Here is a 13,527-nt window from a genome sequence, read left to right as displayed (position 1 = left end):
CGGAGGTATCCTTTCCTTTGCAAGGAGAAAGAGAAGGAAAAGAAGGACGAAAGGGAAAGAAACAGAAAGAAAAGAGGAAGGAAGGAAGGAATTAGAAAGAAGCAACCGTGAAGGAGGTCAGGAAGGAAACAGACCAGGCAGGAGAAGAAAGAAGAAAAAGAGGAGAAAGGAAAGATTTCGCACAGCGGAAGGGGAAACGAGATGCGCCCCCCTAAAAAGCAGGCACCAGCCCACCCACCCCAGACCCCTCTGCTGCCAGCCCCCTCCTCAACCGGGGAGGAAGACCTCCCTCCCGCTCCTTGGAAAAAATGCCGGGAAACTTTTCCTCCCCCTCCTCCCTTCCTTCCTCCCCCTCCTCCTCTTCCCCGCCCCTCCCTCCTGCCTCCTTTTCCTCCTTCCTCTCTCCTCCTTCCTCCTCTTCCCCGCCCCCTCCCTCCTCCTCCTCCTCCTCCTCCTGCCCTCCCCCCCGCATGGCCGAGCCGGGAGCGCGGCGGGGCAGGCGAGAGCAGCGGAGGGATGGGCGGCTGCGGCGGGGCCGGAGGCTCCCAGGGCCGGCTCTCCCCCCACTAGCCGCCTCCTCCTCCTCGGCTAGCGAAGGTGGCGCGGACCTCGCCGGGCGTGCCGGCCCCGGAGCCTCCCGGCGCCCGCATGTCCTTCAAGCCCCTGGGGCCAGGTGAGGCGGGGGAGGGCCCGCAGACCCCTCCCCAAAGGGAGGACGGGGAAGGCCGGGGGGCTGCCGCGGACCCCGCGCCGCCTTTGTGCGCTTGCAAACTTTGGATGGCGCGCAGAGCCGCTTCTCCGGCGAGGCGGGGGCGCCGGGGGGAGGATATTGGGGGGGGGTCCGGTCGCCGCCCCCCGCCCGGCTTCATCGGGATGGAGGGCGGGGGGAGCCTGGCCTGGCCTCGCCCCTGCCGGGCACAAGGCAGGGTGGGGGGCGGGGAAGGCCAGGGAGAGGCTGGAGGAGGAGGAGTAGGGAGGGCAGAGCAAGGGACCCTCGGCCTCCAGCCCGACTCTGCACATGCTCAGAGACCCGGCGCTGGGCTCTCTCCAGGTCAGAAGCGGGGCGCGGGGGTCTTTCTCCCCAAAAGGGAGGCTGGAGGGGCTTTGGATGGGGGGGATTTCGGAGTGAGGAGGGGGCTGCCCCCTCCCCCTTTTAAACAGCTGGAGAGTGGCGATCCTGCCTGGAAAGTTTTCTCCATGGGAATCTATCAAGGTTCTCCTTTCATCCCTCCCGCCCCTGATGTTACCCATCCCTCTACAAAACTTTTTCCTTCGACTACGCTTTTCTGGTTTTTTTCCCCCCTTAACTCATCCTCCTCCTCCTCCCCTGACCTGTGATCCTAACCGAGATGTATTGGGTATCTCCCCAAGATAAGTTGGGGGACTGCACTTGCAATGCCTGGCAGGGATTCTGGGTGTTGTAGTCCCTATCTGTCTCCAGTACTCTATGTCATAAAGAGATAGAGACAGGATGCCTAGAGAAGCCCTGTTCTAATAGGATTTAGCTAACTAGCTAGTCTATCCATTACCCATTAATTAGTCAATCTATCATCTACCTCTATCTTTCCTCTCTTTCTCTCTCTCTTCTATCTTTCTATCATCTATTCATCTCTTCTATCTCTCATACTTCTCTCTTTCTCTTTTCTCTGTCTTCTGTATGTATATCTATTTATCATCTGTCCCCTATCATCTATCAATATCTCTACCTCCTCTATCTCTTATCTATCTTGCGACTATACCAAGAATTGAACAGGTATTGTAGTCTCAGGCTCTGAATAATGGTAAGAAGTCTGAGTTAAAGTTTCTTGTTGTAAGACTCTGGTTGTTAAAAAACCAGGAGGGGTTAACTTTGCAGGGCAGAGTTTGAAGAGAGAGATGGTTTAAAAACAGGGCTTGCAAAAATCCCTTTCTAAAATTGCTCAGGTTTTCTTCTAAAGTTTGGTTTCTAACTTAGGTTTGGCTAAGTCGGTTAATGGGTAGCATCATGGTTCATAACAGGCTAAATCGGTTTCCCCCCCCCCAAACTTAGCAGCTTTAAAATGTTTGTACTTCAACTCCCAGAATTCCCCAGCCAGCACCTAGCTGGATGTTCTGTGCACCCAGCCAGCTGTGATTTTTTTTTCCAGTGAACTATAGTTAAGCCAATAATGGCTTGCTTAATGTCTAAACCAGCATCCTCGGTGCCTTTTCAGACCAATAGCTTGCAAAGGCCTACTGAAAATCAATGCCTGTGGCTCTGCCCCAAGGCTTATGGCCATCTCCCCCAAAAACACCTCTCCTGACAGATTTATTCCAGATATTTGGATTTCAAGGATGCTCGAGATCCTTGCGTTCAGCTCCCTTGTGTTTTACGGGTGGGGAATTTCAAAGGCACCCTCAACACCTGGGGCAAACAAAATTGGATGACCCCGAGGAAATTCAGCTAAAAATAAAAATGAAGGCTGGAGCCTGGGGGAGCTTAAAAGGGTCAAAGTCAGCGGGACTTAGATTTCTGAGTCTGCAGCTGTTCCTTCACATCTGGCCCAGGAATGCTGAGTTCTCCAGCTCCCAAAAGATTCCCTTTTGTCCTGCCTTTTTGATGTGTGTGTGTGCGCGCAGCGTAGTAATTGCGACGTTTTGGATGGGCTTCGAAGCGGGAGGAAGGTTGAGCCAGCCATCTGCCACATCGAAAGGATGACTCAGGCTGCTTCTGAAATCCAGTCCGCTTCCTTTCCAAGACGTGAGGATCATCCCCAATGCAAAACAAAAAAAAAGGAAAAGGAAAAGAGAAAAAAAAATCTAGAAGGATCTTCCTTCGAATGCTTGGCTTGATTCCAATTTAAACCGAGCTGCTTTCTTATTCTTCTTATTCTTTCCTGTTATTATTCATTATTATTATTATTAGTGTTAATCTTCAATTGGATTCACTGTCTGGGACTAATAAAAACAGTTCCTTACCGAGGACCAAAATTAAGGTAGTGTCTGAGTATATAGGCTATTCTGAGTAGGGTGGTTTTTTTTTTTTGCAAAGTCAGGATATTCAGGTCTAATGTTCAAAATTTCTATGCATCTAGGCAGCCCTTTGGGTACTATTATTATTATTATTATCATCATCATCATTATTATTATTATTATTGATTTAATCTTCAGTCTGGGACTGAATTCACACTCTGGGACGAGTAAAAACTTAACAGTTCAAATCCTAACCAAGGACCTATTTCTATTCCTATTATTCTTTTTATTCGTATTCTTACGCTCATTTTTAAAGGGGCATTGTTCCTTCCGCAGGGTGTTTTTCAAAGGGTGGGGACATTGAAGTGTCCCCCATCTCCATCGTAGCTTCTCTGCCTGCTTTGTGAACGGGGCACACTCTGGCACCCTGGCTCAAGGCCAGCCGGGCAGACAAAAGAGGCTGAAGCTGAATGCACCCAATGTTTGAGCTGGCACCGTCCGTCCCTGCGGCCAGGTGCCAGGCAGGGACGCTGGCACCGATGGGCTTTGTATTCTCCTATTTCTTCCCAAACAGCCAGGTTCTGAGCCCAGCCTGGACTGGGCTAGGCTATGGTGGTTCTGAGCCCCCCTGAACGGACCCCATCCAGAAGGGGGAGAGATCCCTGCAGCCAAATCTGTTGATCCACTGCCCCGAACCTCTTTGAGGCTCTCTGCCATGCTTCCCCCTCCCAGCATCCGGGCTCGGCTAGATGAGCCCTGGAGATCCCTTGGCGAAGGCTTTCCATTTCCAAGCCAGCCTGGCATTGTGTGGCTTCCCTTCCACCACCCACCCTCACCCTCCAGCTGGGCGAAGCTGGCACGGCTGCAAAAGGCGGCCATCTGCATTGCGTTTGGGGGGGGCGGTGGCGCAGCCAAGTCCGATCCCCCCTCCTTTTGTTCCTGGGGGCCTGCTGCCGGCAGAGGAAGCTCGGGCTGCCGGAGGCTATGTCCTACTACGTGTTTGAGGGCCAAGGAGCAGGTAAAGGGACCCCAAATCGTCGGTTTTGGGGGGGATTGGAAAGGGGGGGCACAGCCTTGAGATACGGAGCAGTTCCTTGGGCGAGAGGGGGCTCGTAGAGGGCTCATCCAACCGGGACGAGGCAGCCAGGTGAAGCTGGGCTTCGGAGTGGATCCATAATCTCCAACCTTTCCAACGCCGTGGCCCCCAATCACGCACCACTTGTCACCCATGTTGGCTTGCCAGCCGTGCCAAACCCGTTTTTTTTTTTATGGCCAAGATGCCTGGTTTCACGTCTCCCCCTCTCCCTTATATTTTGGGACCGCTTTGCACGTGCTGCAAATCACCCTGGGTGCACTTTGGACTTGAGTCCATACTGTACCAAACGAGCCGCTGCAGAGGCTTTGTGAAGTAAGTCGATGCGTTCAGTAGCCAACTTTAGTGTAAATATATTCTGGGGGACACCCACCCATCAAAAAAGAAGGAAATGTATATATTTGCTGCGATGCTGGAACCTGATGTTCCCCTGCACCTGAGTTTCATCCCGTTTCCGAGACATAGGTTTTTTTTTCCTGAACTGGGGTGTCTAAATTAAGATTATTTTGAAGCCCCTCGTGATCCTGTTACTGTTTTGCATAGGGGGGGGAATATTTAGGATTTCTGGTGCTGGCCACCTCCTAGCGGTGACTCCTGAGCTTGCAAATAATACCGGCATTACAAGAATAAAAATAGCCAATTTTTAATCTTTCACAGCTGGGGGAGAACAAGTCCATGCGAAGGGGAAAAAAGTTTTCTTTTTCAAGACGAAAATGACAACTCTTGAAGACTGCAATTTTGTGTTGCTATTAAGCAGTCGATCATGCTGTTAAACCACAGAGCAGTAGACAAGGCATTTTCTCGGATATTTATCTATATTTTTCCATTCTTTGGGGATCCAATCATACATTGCATTTGTTTCTCTCCAAAGCTCATTCCCCTTCTACTAGCATGGCCGGCTCGGGGCAGTACCGACACCTGATTAATGACTACGGACCCCCCTCTCTGGGCTACACGCAAGGAGGGCAGGTAAAAAATGTGATTTCATTTTAACTTTAACAGACACGTGGACCGTTCAGTGGTCAATCCTGCTTTCGTTCAGGTCATGGAGATGGTTGAAATTAATGAGGATGCTGTGAGATTCTGCAAAAGCAGAAGAAATAACTGCAGTCGTTAAGTTAGTAACACGGTTGTTAAGAGAATCAGGCTTCCCCATTGGCTTGTCAAAAGATCGCAAGGGGGTCACGTGACCCCAGGACCCTGCAGCCGTCATAAATACGAGTCAGTTGCCGAACATCTGAATTTTGATCCCCTGACCACGGGGATGCTGTATAACAGTCCTAAGTGTAAAAAATAGTCATCAGTCACTTTTTTTCAGGGCCGTTGTAACTTCGAACGGTCGCTAAACAGACCGTTATAAGTTGGGGACTATCTGTATTGTTCTGGTGATTTGTAACCCTTGCCTTTTTGGATTCCTTTGTGACTTAATTCGGGTTTTTTTTTCTTTTCTTTTCTGCCTGCAGATCACTGGCAGCAATCAAGTCCCTCAGAGCAAATACGCAGAACTGCTGACCATCATTGAAGAATTAGGAAAAGAAATTAGACCGACCTATGCCGGAAGTAAAAGTGCCATGGAAAGGCTAAAACGAGGTAAATTGGGACAGCCTTGCTTTCAATTTTTTTAATCGCCCCCGTTTCTAGTCCTCGGGGTGATTCCCCAGCAACGGGCACATGGTTAAGCAGGCTGACAATCTCCAGTTCTGGATTTGCAGCGGGTAGAGCTGATGGAAAGAGGCCAGGCTACTATTTGGAGCGGATCGGCGAGAATTAACACAGCCAGGGGTCAGTCCCACCACGTCTCTCTAACAAACCGACAAAGTAACTTGGTCTGGTTGCTTCCAGCTCGCCCATTGCCATGGTGACAAGCTTCAGGGTTCACCCACCCTCGTAGGCCGAACCCAATTAAGTCCCAGTATCATTTACTGGGAACCACAAAGGAGGCCGTTGTGGGCTCAGCTGACCCACCCTGACCAGGTGCAAAAGGGCAGGCTGTTTTCTAAGGGTCACCCCCCCCAAACAGATGCCCTATTTTACGCAAACATAGATTCATTCCATAAAAGTGGCTTTTGATCCCCTGATCGTCGGGATGCTGCAAAGGTCGTTAAATGTAAAAAAACGGTCATAAAGTCGCTTTTTTTTCCAGGACTGTTGTTAACTTTGAACGGTCACTAAACGAAGGTGTTGCAAATTGAGGACTCTACCTGTAAAGGCTACAGCGAAGTTTGCACCTAAAGGCTTTGCAGTTAAATATGATTTACTTTGGAATTCTGGCTCCCGATAATGTTCTTTCCCCAGCAGGCAGTTAGTTCCTCCCCTGAAGAAGAAAAAAAGGCATCTTCAAACAAAAAAGAGACCATATTTTATCTTATTTTTACAGGTATCATCCACGCCAGAGGACTGGTACGGGAATGTTTAGCAGAGACTGAGAGAAATGCAAGATCCTAAGATCCGGCTCCCCCCCCCCTTTGGTCCCTGCCTCCACGAGACCCCCTTTCCCTCTGGAAACATGCAGAGCCACTCTTCAAACTGTCCTCTTCCTAGTTTTGGATATTGTCCTTTTCAAGAATGGATCTGCATGTCCGGTTGAATTCCTGCTCCCGTTCAGAGGTTTCTTTCAGTCATCTCACAAACAACTTTTGACCCTTGCTTTCAGCAGGCAGCCAGCCTGGATCGATCCATGCAAAGCCACCCCTTGGATGAATGGAAATTGTTGGGGTTTTTTTTTTTCCTTTCTCCACCCAAATTCTGCTCCTAATCGGGAACAGGCTTTGCCTCTTTCCTGTTTAAGACGTCATCTGCACCCAACCTCTCCTCTCGACTTCTGCGGTCGCTCTCCAGACTCGCGTCCTCTTAAGATCGTTTTCCAGTCTGCATTCAGGGCCGGTGGAGGGATCCTCGGCAGCTTTCCAGAGGTCCCTCGCTGAAATAAAGCTGGACAGATTTCCCTAATAGAAATCCCCCTGCGTTACTGACGTTTTTCTGTACAATGCATCAAATAGTTTTGCGTGCCTGGAGGACAAAACCATGCCATTGTGTGGATGAGCTGTGGGCATCCACAAAACGAAACAAAAAACCAGAATTCTTTACAATGCATCAAGGTAAATACTTAGGATGTGCAGGGTTAGCCTCTTTGGGGGGAAAAATTGCCTTAATCACCCCAAATTAACTTGCCTCTCAGCCCAACCATTTCAGGAATTGTTTTTAAGCCGGAGGAGTTAAAAAAAATCCCCTGCCATCTGCCCTTCAAGCACCATAATCATCTCAAACCATAAATGGCATCCTCCAAAATGTCCCTTTCTTTGCATGAGTTTTCCACAAGCTGAAAACAGCCAATTCAGCCTCATACTAACAATTCTCCCTTCCCTGGATTTAAACTGCAACCTTGCCTCTTTGTATGTATTTATTACTTGACGTAATAAAGCTTATTTTCAGTAATTTCTGTGGTTAAATACTGGAGAGTCGTGTGCTCTAAAGTCTGGGGGGGGGCGCTGAACAAATAATTAAAATTATTTCAAGAGGACGAATAGAGGAGACAGAAAAGATCAAGAAAAGGAAAGCAAACGTATTCAGAATCATTGATGGGACTCCAGAAAAGGGATCCATCTTTTTCTGATTTAACAATGTGACTGAACGCATCAACTTGGATAACTGGATTTAACATCGTGGCGACCAAAATGCTACAGCAACTTCGCACGCTACCAACAAGTTGTAATTTGTTCTTTTAAAATTCCGGAAAAGAATATGCAAGGAGAAGAAATAAATTACGTGACGCTCTTCCCCCCTCCCTCTACAGGGATCTCTCCTGCCCTTAGTGAAATGGGGGGGAAAAAATGACGCCACCCTGCTAATAAGTCAAGCATTGATTGTAGTGTATTGTTTTCTGCTGAATCACAGTTTTTTTTAAAAATCAGAAATGTACATTGGTTAGAGCAGATCCCGTATTTTAAACAATGATAGCCGAGACTTTTCTGTTCCTATTTGTCTTCCAGGGCCTGCATTTCTTTCAAGTGCCGCTTCCTTTCCAGGTTTTTCTTGGCTTCTCGTTTCTTCTCTTCCTTTTTTTTGTGCAACTCCCGTTTCTCCTGGAGCACAGCGCTGGAGTCGCCCTTGTAGAAAACGTCCACTTTCTCCTGAAGGATCTCTCTGGCTTTCGACCGGTTGGTCTCGAGGGACCGGGTCTGATGGCACTAGGGAAGAAGGAGGAGGATCTGGAATTAATGGATGCAGGATGCCTCATCCAGAACTCCTAACCTTTGGAGAGGTGTTACTCAAGAAAAGTGTTGGCAGTGACATTCAGCAGTGAAAAATGGGGAAAAATAGTATGGAAGAGACTTGACAGGCTGGTAAAAACTGCCAAAGACATCCCTAAACGCTAATACAGGGGTCTTCACACTTGGCCCTTTTATGACTTGTGGACTTCAACTCCCAGAATTCCTCAGCCAGCATAGTGCCACTAGCTGAAAAATGCTTTCATCTAGAGCAGGGTTTCTTAACCGTGGCAACTTAAAAATGGGAGGGCTTCCGTTCCCAGAATTCCTTTGCTGGCTAGAGAATTCTGGGAGTTGAAGTCCACCCATCTTCAAGCAGCCAAGATTGAGAAACACTGCCCAACTAGTTTCAATACAACCACAATACTTGCAGATTGAACTCTTTCCTGGTCAAACGCAGACCTAAATTTACTCCACATCCCATCACAGGTGTGCTTACAACAGGGAAGGTTCTCCTCTAATCACCTGGACCAGGCTTTTTACTCGCTGTAAGTGTTCAGGAACTACCACCACCCCCATTTCAGATCCTCAAATAACTTCCAGGTCACGCCTGACAAGGAACAGAGCAAGTTTGGATAAAATAAGGGATCCCTGCCAGGAAATTAAGTAGAACTGTTAGTGCCTTCACCTTGACGACAATCCCCGAAGGAAGATGCTTCAGAACCACGCAGTTGTTGGTTTTGTTTGTGGCTTGGCCTCCGGGCCCGAAGCCCCGGACGAACTGTTCTTCCAAGTCAGTTTCGTTGAGAGGAAGCAGCTCGCTGCAGCTCTTCTTCCCTGCTTCAAGGACGTACGGTCCAAGGAACTGGCGCAGCAAGAGACGTTCGTCTCCAAGCCTTGATGTCCAAGGGAAGGTTCTCCGTTGGATCAAAGACGCAGTGAAGAGTAATAAATTTGAGGGAGGCATCTAAACGAACCGGAGGAGACTTTTCTAGCTGCAAGAGAGAAACAGGAAGACTCAGCTAGGGGGAAAAAAACCCCAAAACCTTGGTTAACAAAGCATAACATGCAGCAGGTTTAATGGCTGGGTTGAAGAAACAAGCCAAACTTGCATTTGCCTTGAGAAACTTTGTGCAAGCCGAATGTCTGGTTAACTGCAGAACTGGCAGGGTAGAAAGGGTGGATCTGCAGCTATAAAAAAAGATTATGATGTCTGGTGTGATTTAACCACATCTACTTCTGAGAAAGTTCCCCATCTAATACATCGTACCTGGCTCCTCTTAATGGCTGCCAAAATGCACCTTGGTCTCCCTGCACAAAAGTCCTTTTGGCTGCAATCCAGCAGAATTTGCTGACGCCTACCTTCCGTCTGTCCCTTTTCTATTTTTGCACATGCTCTTCTCAAGCTTTCTCCGATAAATAATACACCAGGTGTGCAGCTCAGCAGAAAGGGACAAACTCATGCTGCAGGGAAGGGAAGTGGGTGAGCTCATTGCTTTCTTTCCGCAGCTTTTTTTCTCCTCTTACTATTCTTAGAGCAAATTAATGGCTCTAAGAAGATCAACTGACTGGATTCCAAGAAGCTGCCAAAACCTACCGTAGTGGCTCTAAGGGGAAAGGGGGGGAAAGAAAAATCTACTTTTCAAAATTCAGAACCAGAAAACCTTTTGAGTCAGCACTTTAAAAGACACAAACAAAAATACTCTACTATAAGCAATACGGGTGTAATGGACCCTGAAACAAAATTTGATTCAAAACCAAGTTTTGAGATTTTAGTACCTTCTTTGAAAGCCACGACTTAACTTTGTCTTGACTGAAAAGAAATCCTTTTTAAAAAGCTGTTTGATTACGTTGCTGAAGCTCCAGCCACTGAGAATAGGTTGTTCCTGAGATGCTACACTATCAAAACATTTCCAATTCGGCATCTCATCCAACACTGGTACCGAATTGTCCATTTTGCCAGCTATTATATAGTCTGTCGCTCCAGTGGCATAATTTTTTCAGAAGATTCATGGATGTAGAGGGGGGGGGAATGGACCAACGAGCACTGACGATAAAAATATGAAAAGTAGTTTTCAAGACAACTTCTTCATTTCTCATCTCCCACCCTCTGCAGTGAAGTCACAATGCGATGCTTGCCACTTCAGTTGCCAAGGGAATAAATGAGATGGGGTGAAAAAGGCTGCATCACTGCAGAACCAGCTGGGACCACTGCATCGCAACCAACTACCAAAGTAAACACAGCCTGGCCACCAATCCATCATGGTAAGAAGTAAATGTACCTTTTCTTCTTTAGACCCAGGTTTTTTAAAAGCAGAAGTACAGTCATGGGAATAAGCAAGGGCACCCCATAAAAAAAATTTTTAGCACGTAGGGTCAGATCAGAACTTGATCTTCATTCAAACAGGAGGTAAAGGACCAAAACAGACTATAAACATGGACCAACCCAAAATTAACAGATATGCCATTTCCTTCTGTGGGAAAAGTAAGTACAGCCTTGGCTTGAAACCCTGACAGAGGTTTCAATAAGACAAGTAGTTCCCAGATCTTCTTGGACAATATTCTAATCATTTGATCCCAATTTTAAGTCTGGGAAGCAGCGATAAACTAGGGGTGTCCTTACTTTTTCCCCTTGCAAACTCTTTGTGTATGTTTATCTAAATGGCAGAACAGACTGCAACATGTAAACGAAGCCTGTCATCTTTCTTTTATGAATATTATGGAAAGGAAGATCCAGTCTCTGTATGTTGAAATATGTTGAAAAAGTAGAATATTGTTCATGGCCATGGGCTCTGCGTATTATGGGAAAGCAGCACTGCTGGTTGCCAGGGTGACATGCAAAGTACAGATAGTTCTCAACATACGACAATTAAGCCCAAAACTTATGGCTAAGCGAAACAGTTGTTAAGTAAGTTTTGCCCCATTTTACGGCCTTTCTTTCCAAAGCTGTTAAGAGAATCTGGCTTCCACACTGACTTTGCTTGTGGGACGGTCATAAAAGGGGATCACATGATCCCGGGACGCTGCAACCGTCATAAGTATGAACCAGTTGCCAAGTGTCTGAATTTTGATCACGTGACCATAGGGATGCTGCAATGGTTGTAAAAACGGTCATAAGTCATTTTTTCCCTTGCCATCGTAACTCTGACTGGTCACTAAATAAACTGTTGTAAGTCGAGGACTACCTGTAGTAGCTGGGTTGGCAAACCCTCGTGTTTGCTTCGGTTGCCTTCACACGACACCCGCTGGCAGATCTGCAGTTCAGATCAGGCTTCTGATGCTCTTCATTTTTTCCTTTCCTGGATCTGGGCTGTGCAGGGTAGCCCCCTCCTTTTGGGGTGTGTGCGTGTCTCTCTTCTTTCCAGTTACAAATTAGAGCAGGCCCTCTGTAATGCTGGAGGTGGAGAAATGTGAGTTCAAATCCTTAGTCTCTCCCTCCCACCCACCGGCTGGTTTGGGGGTTCATTCGCTTCGCCTGGCCTACCTTGTAGGGTTGTTGTGGCCTTGGGATTGCGAGATAAGGTCGAAGGGAAAGTGGACACGAGCGGATTCTAGATCGGAGGGAAGGGAGCGCCGGATAGGGAGATACTTTTCTCGGGACGGCCAAGCTCTCACTGCGGAGGGCACCCAAACTTACCTTCGGGGTAACTTAACTACGACTAGGCCTCAGTCCCGACCCTGCTGCGCATGCGTCCCTCCCTCACCCTGAGCCCCGAAAGAGCCAATCCTAGAGAGGCTCCCCTGAAGCCCCGTCTCGTCCCTCACTCGCTGACCTAAGCGAGACAGTTCCCCCACGAGCCAATAGCGTCTTCGATGCTGCTCCCACCTCCCGACTTCTCGGGCCAATAGCGTCGCGCGGCGGCTGGGGAGCTAGCCAATCGGCGCAGCCGCGTCGCGAGCCTTCGGCGTCTTCTCTTTGAAACCGCTTCTTCGAATCTCAACCGCCAACCGCGGAGGGGAGGAGACAGTTCGCGGCCCGGCCTTCTTCCCAGCGGCCCGGCCTTCGCCTGACGGGAGCGGCGCGGAAGGTCGCGGGGCGGACGGGGAGGTAAGCGGGGTTGCGGAGGCGGGAACCCCTCGCGAGGACCGGGGACGGCTGCCTCTGACGGGAGGGAGGGGCGACCTCGTTTCCCCCTCCCGCCACGCCCCCGCCTCTCGAGTGACGGGCGGATCATCCAATCCCCGGCCGCTCTGGATGTTTACACTATAGCCTCGGCCAATAAGGGGTGAGGGGTGGGGCTCGTTGAAAGGTCGGACTCGAAGCCAGTAAATAAGTGCGGGGTGCCAGGTTGGCCTACCTCGCAGGGTTCTTGAGAAGGTCTAAAGGAGCACAAGAGTTGCCGGGGTTCCTTCTGGATGTAAATTTAATAGCGTTATCATGGGTCTTTGTTTACGTTGGATTTGCCATTTTTATCCACCTGTCAAGTCTTTCTCCTGCTTCTGTGATAGACAGATGTTGTTTGTGGTGGTTATTCTTACTGATTTTGTGTTTGTTCGTTTTAATTTGAGAGGATACAGGAGCTGGATAGATAAATCTGAATATTAAAAATAAATAGGATAAATACATCTTTATTTCCATTGGAAATATGGATAAAGAAGAAAAATGAGGTAACAGCGGATCAATTTCGTGGGGGGTCATTTCCCAGATGGATTAAAAATTCAGGAAATTGTTTTGCGCACGATCAGTTGCAATTTTCTCTTTATTGGTAAAGAGAGCAACTTCCTCACCGTTTCATCAAAAGAGAATACCGTAAATAACATCTACCGTTTAATGTATTTTGGGTTATATGTTGCTATATTTGAGAATTAAAAAGCAGATTTTAAAAAGTTGTCTGTAATAGGGGAAACAGACCTAAATAATAAATATACAAAATAGAGAACATCCTCCCCACCCAAGTCTGGGGGAAGAAATATAATATATAAAGCTGAATATGTGTCTTCCCAGCCTCCATTTATATTTCGAACTGACTTGGCAAATGTTTATCTCTTATGCACAGCTGGCCCTGACCCTGTTTGATTATGCACTTATAAACCCCTTTTGAGTTAAAAAAGGAGAGAAATTTAGTGTATGTGTGTGTATGTATATGCATGTCTATGTGTATATATATATCTGTATATGTGTGTATGTATATGTATATTTTATATATTAGCTAAATTTGTGTTTAATTAAAATTGTGCCTACATTTAATTGCATTTTAAAAAGGACACATTCAATCTGTTTTGGAGGATAAAATTTGAAGAATACTGCATGAATAAATTAAGGCCTTTCTGCAAATAATTCATGCACACAGAACT

The 13,527-nt window shown here is 47.6% G+C and overlaps 2 protein-coding genes across 3 annotated transcripts; one reads left to right on the top strand and one right to left on the bottom strand.

The window, feature by feature from the left end:
• The first annotated feature begins 659 nt into the window (after window positions 1-659).
• Window positions 660-6,474, top strand: CDK2AP1 (cyclin dependent kinase 2 associated protein 1). Its single transcript, XM_015813661.1, has 4 exons — window positions 660-673; window positions 4,896-4,993; window positions 5,488-5,614; window positions 6,402-6,474. Exons 2-4 carry the CDS (start codon window positions 4,916-4,918, stop codon window positions 6,467-6,469), a joined length of 273 nt encoding a protein of 90 aa, XP_015669147.1. The 5' UTR covers window positions 660-673; window positions 4,896-4,915; the 3' UTR covers window positions 6,470-6,474.
• Window positions 6,475-7,875: 1,401 nt separating this feature from the next.
• On the bottom strand, window positions 7,876-11,959 carry CUNH12orf65 (chromosome unknown C12orf65 homolog). 2 transcript variants are annotated; one of them, XM_015813658.1, is made up of 4 exons: window positions 11,717-11,959; window positions 11,418-11,626; window positions 8,921-9,227; window positions 7,876-8,211 (listed from the first exon to the last, which is right to left on the bottom strand). In XM_015813658.1, the coding sequence occupies exons 3-4, from the start codon at window positions 9,197-9,199 to the stop codon at window positions 7,999-8,001; spliced, it is 492 nt and encodes a 163-aa protein (XP_015669144.1). In that variant the 5' UTR covers window positions 9,200-9,227; window positions 11,418-11,626; window positions 11,717-11,959; the 3' UTR covers window positions 7,876-7,998. The 2 variants fall into 2 exon arrangements, with proteins under 2 accessions (XP_015669144.1, XP_015669145.1); XM_015813659.1 differs by having other exon boundaries at window positions 11,870-11,959.
• Between the last annotated feature and the right edge of the window lie 1,568 nt (window positions 11,960-13,527).

This window comes from Protobothrops mucrosquamatus, unplaced genomic scaffold, assembly GCF_001527695.2.
Source record: "Protobothrops mucrosquamatus isolate PMUCROS unplaced genomic scaffold, P.Mucros_1.0 scaffold180, whole genome shotgun sequence".
Classification (NCBI taxonomy): domain Eukaryota; kingdom Metazoa; phylum Chordata; class Lepidosauria; order Squamata; family Viperidae; genus Protobothrops; species Protobothrops mucrosquamatus.
Note: the sequence above shows the minus strand (reverse complement) of the source record. Positions and strands in the feature narration are given on the sequence as shown.

Excerpts from the sequence above, each read along its gene's own strand:
- CDK2AP1 (XM_015813661.1), top strand. The coding sequence starts at position 4,916 with ATGGCCGGCTCGGGGCAGTACCGACACCTGATTAATGACTACGGACCC. Across the intron at positions 4,994-5,487 it reads GCTACACGCAAGGAGGGCAG|ATCACTGGCAGCAATCAAGT; the intron begins GTAAAAAATGTG and ends TTCTGCCTGCAG. Across the intron at positions 5,615-6,401 it reads CATGGAAAGGCTAAAACGAG|GTATCATCCACGCCAGAGGA; the intron begins GTAAATTGGGAC and ends TTATTTTTACAG.
- CUNH12orf65 (XM_015813658.1), bottom strand. The coding sequence starts at position 9,199 with ATGCCTCCCTCAAATTTATTACTCTTCACTGCGTCTTTGATCCAACGG. Across the intron at positions 8,212-8,920 it reads CTTCGGGGATTGTCGTCAAG|TGCCATCAGACCCGGTCCCT; the intron begins GTGAAGGCACTA and ends CTTCTTCCCTAG.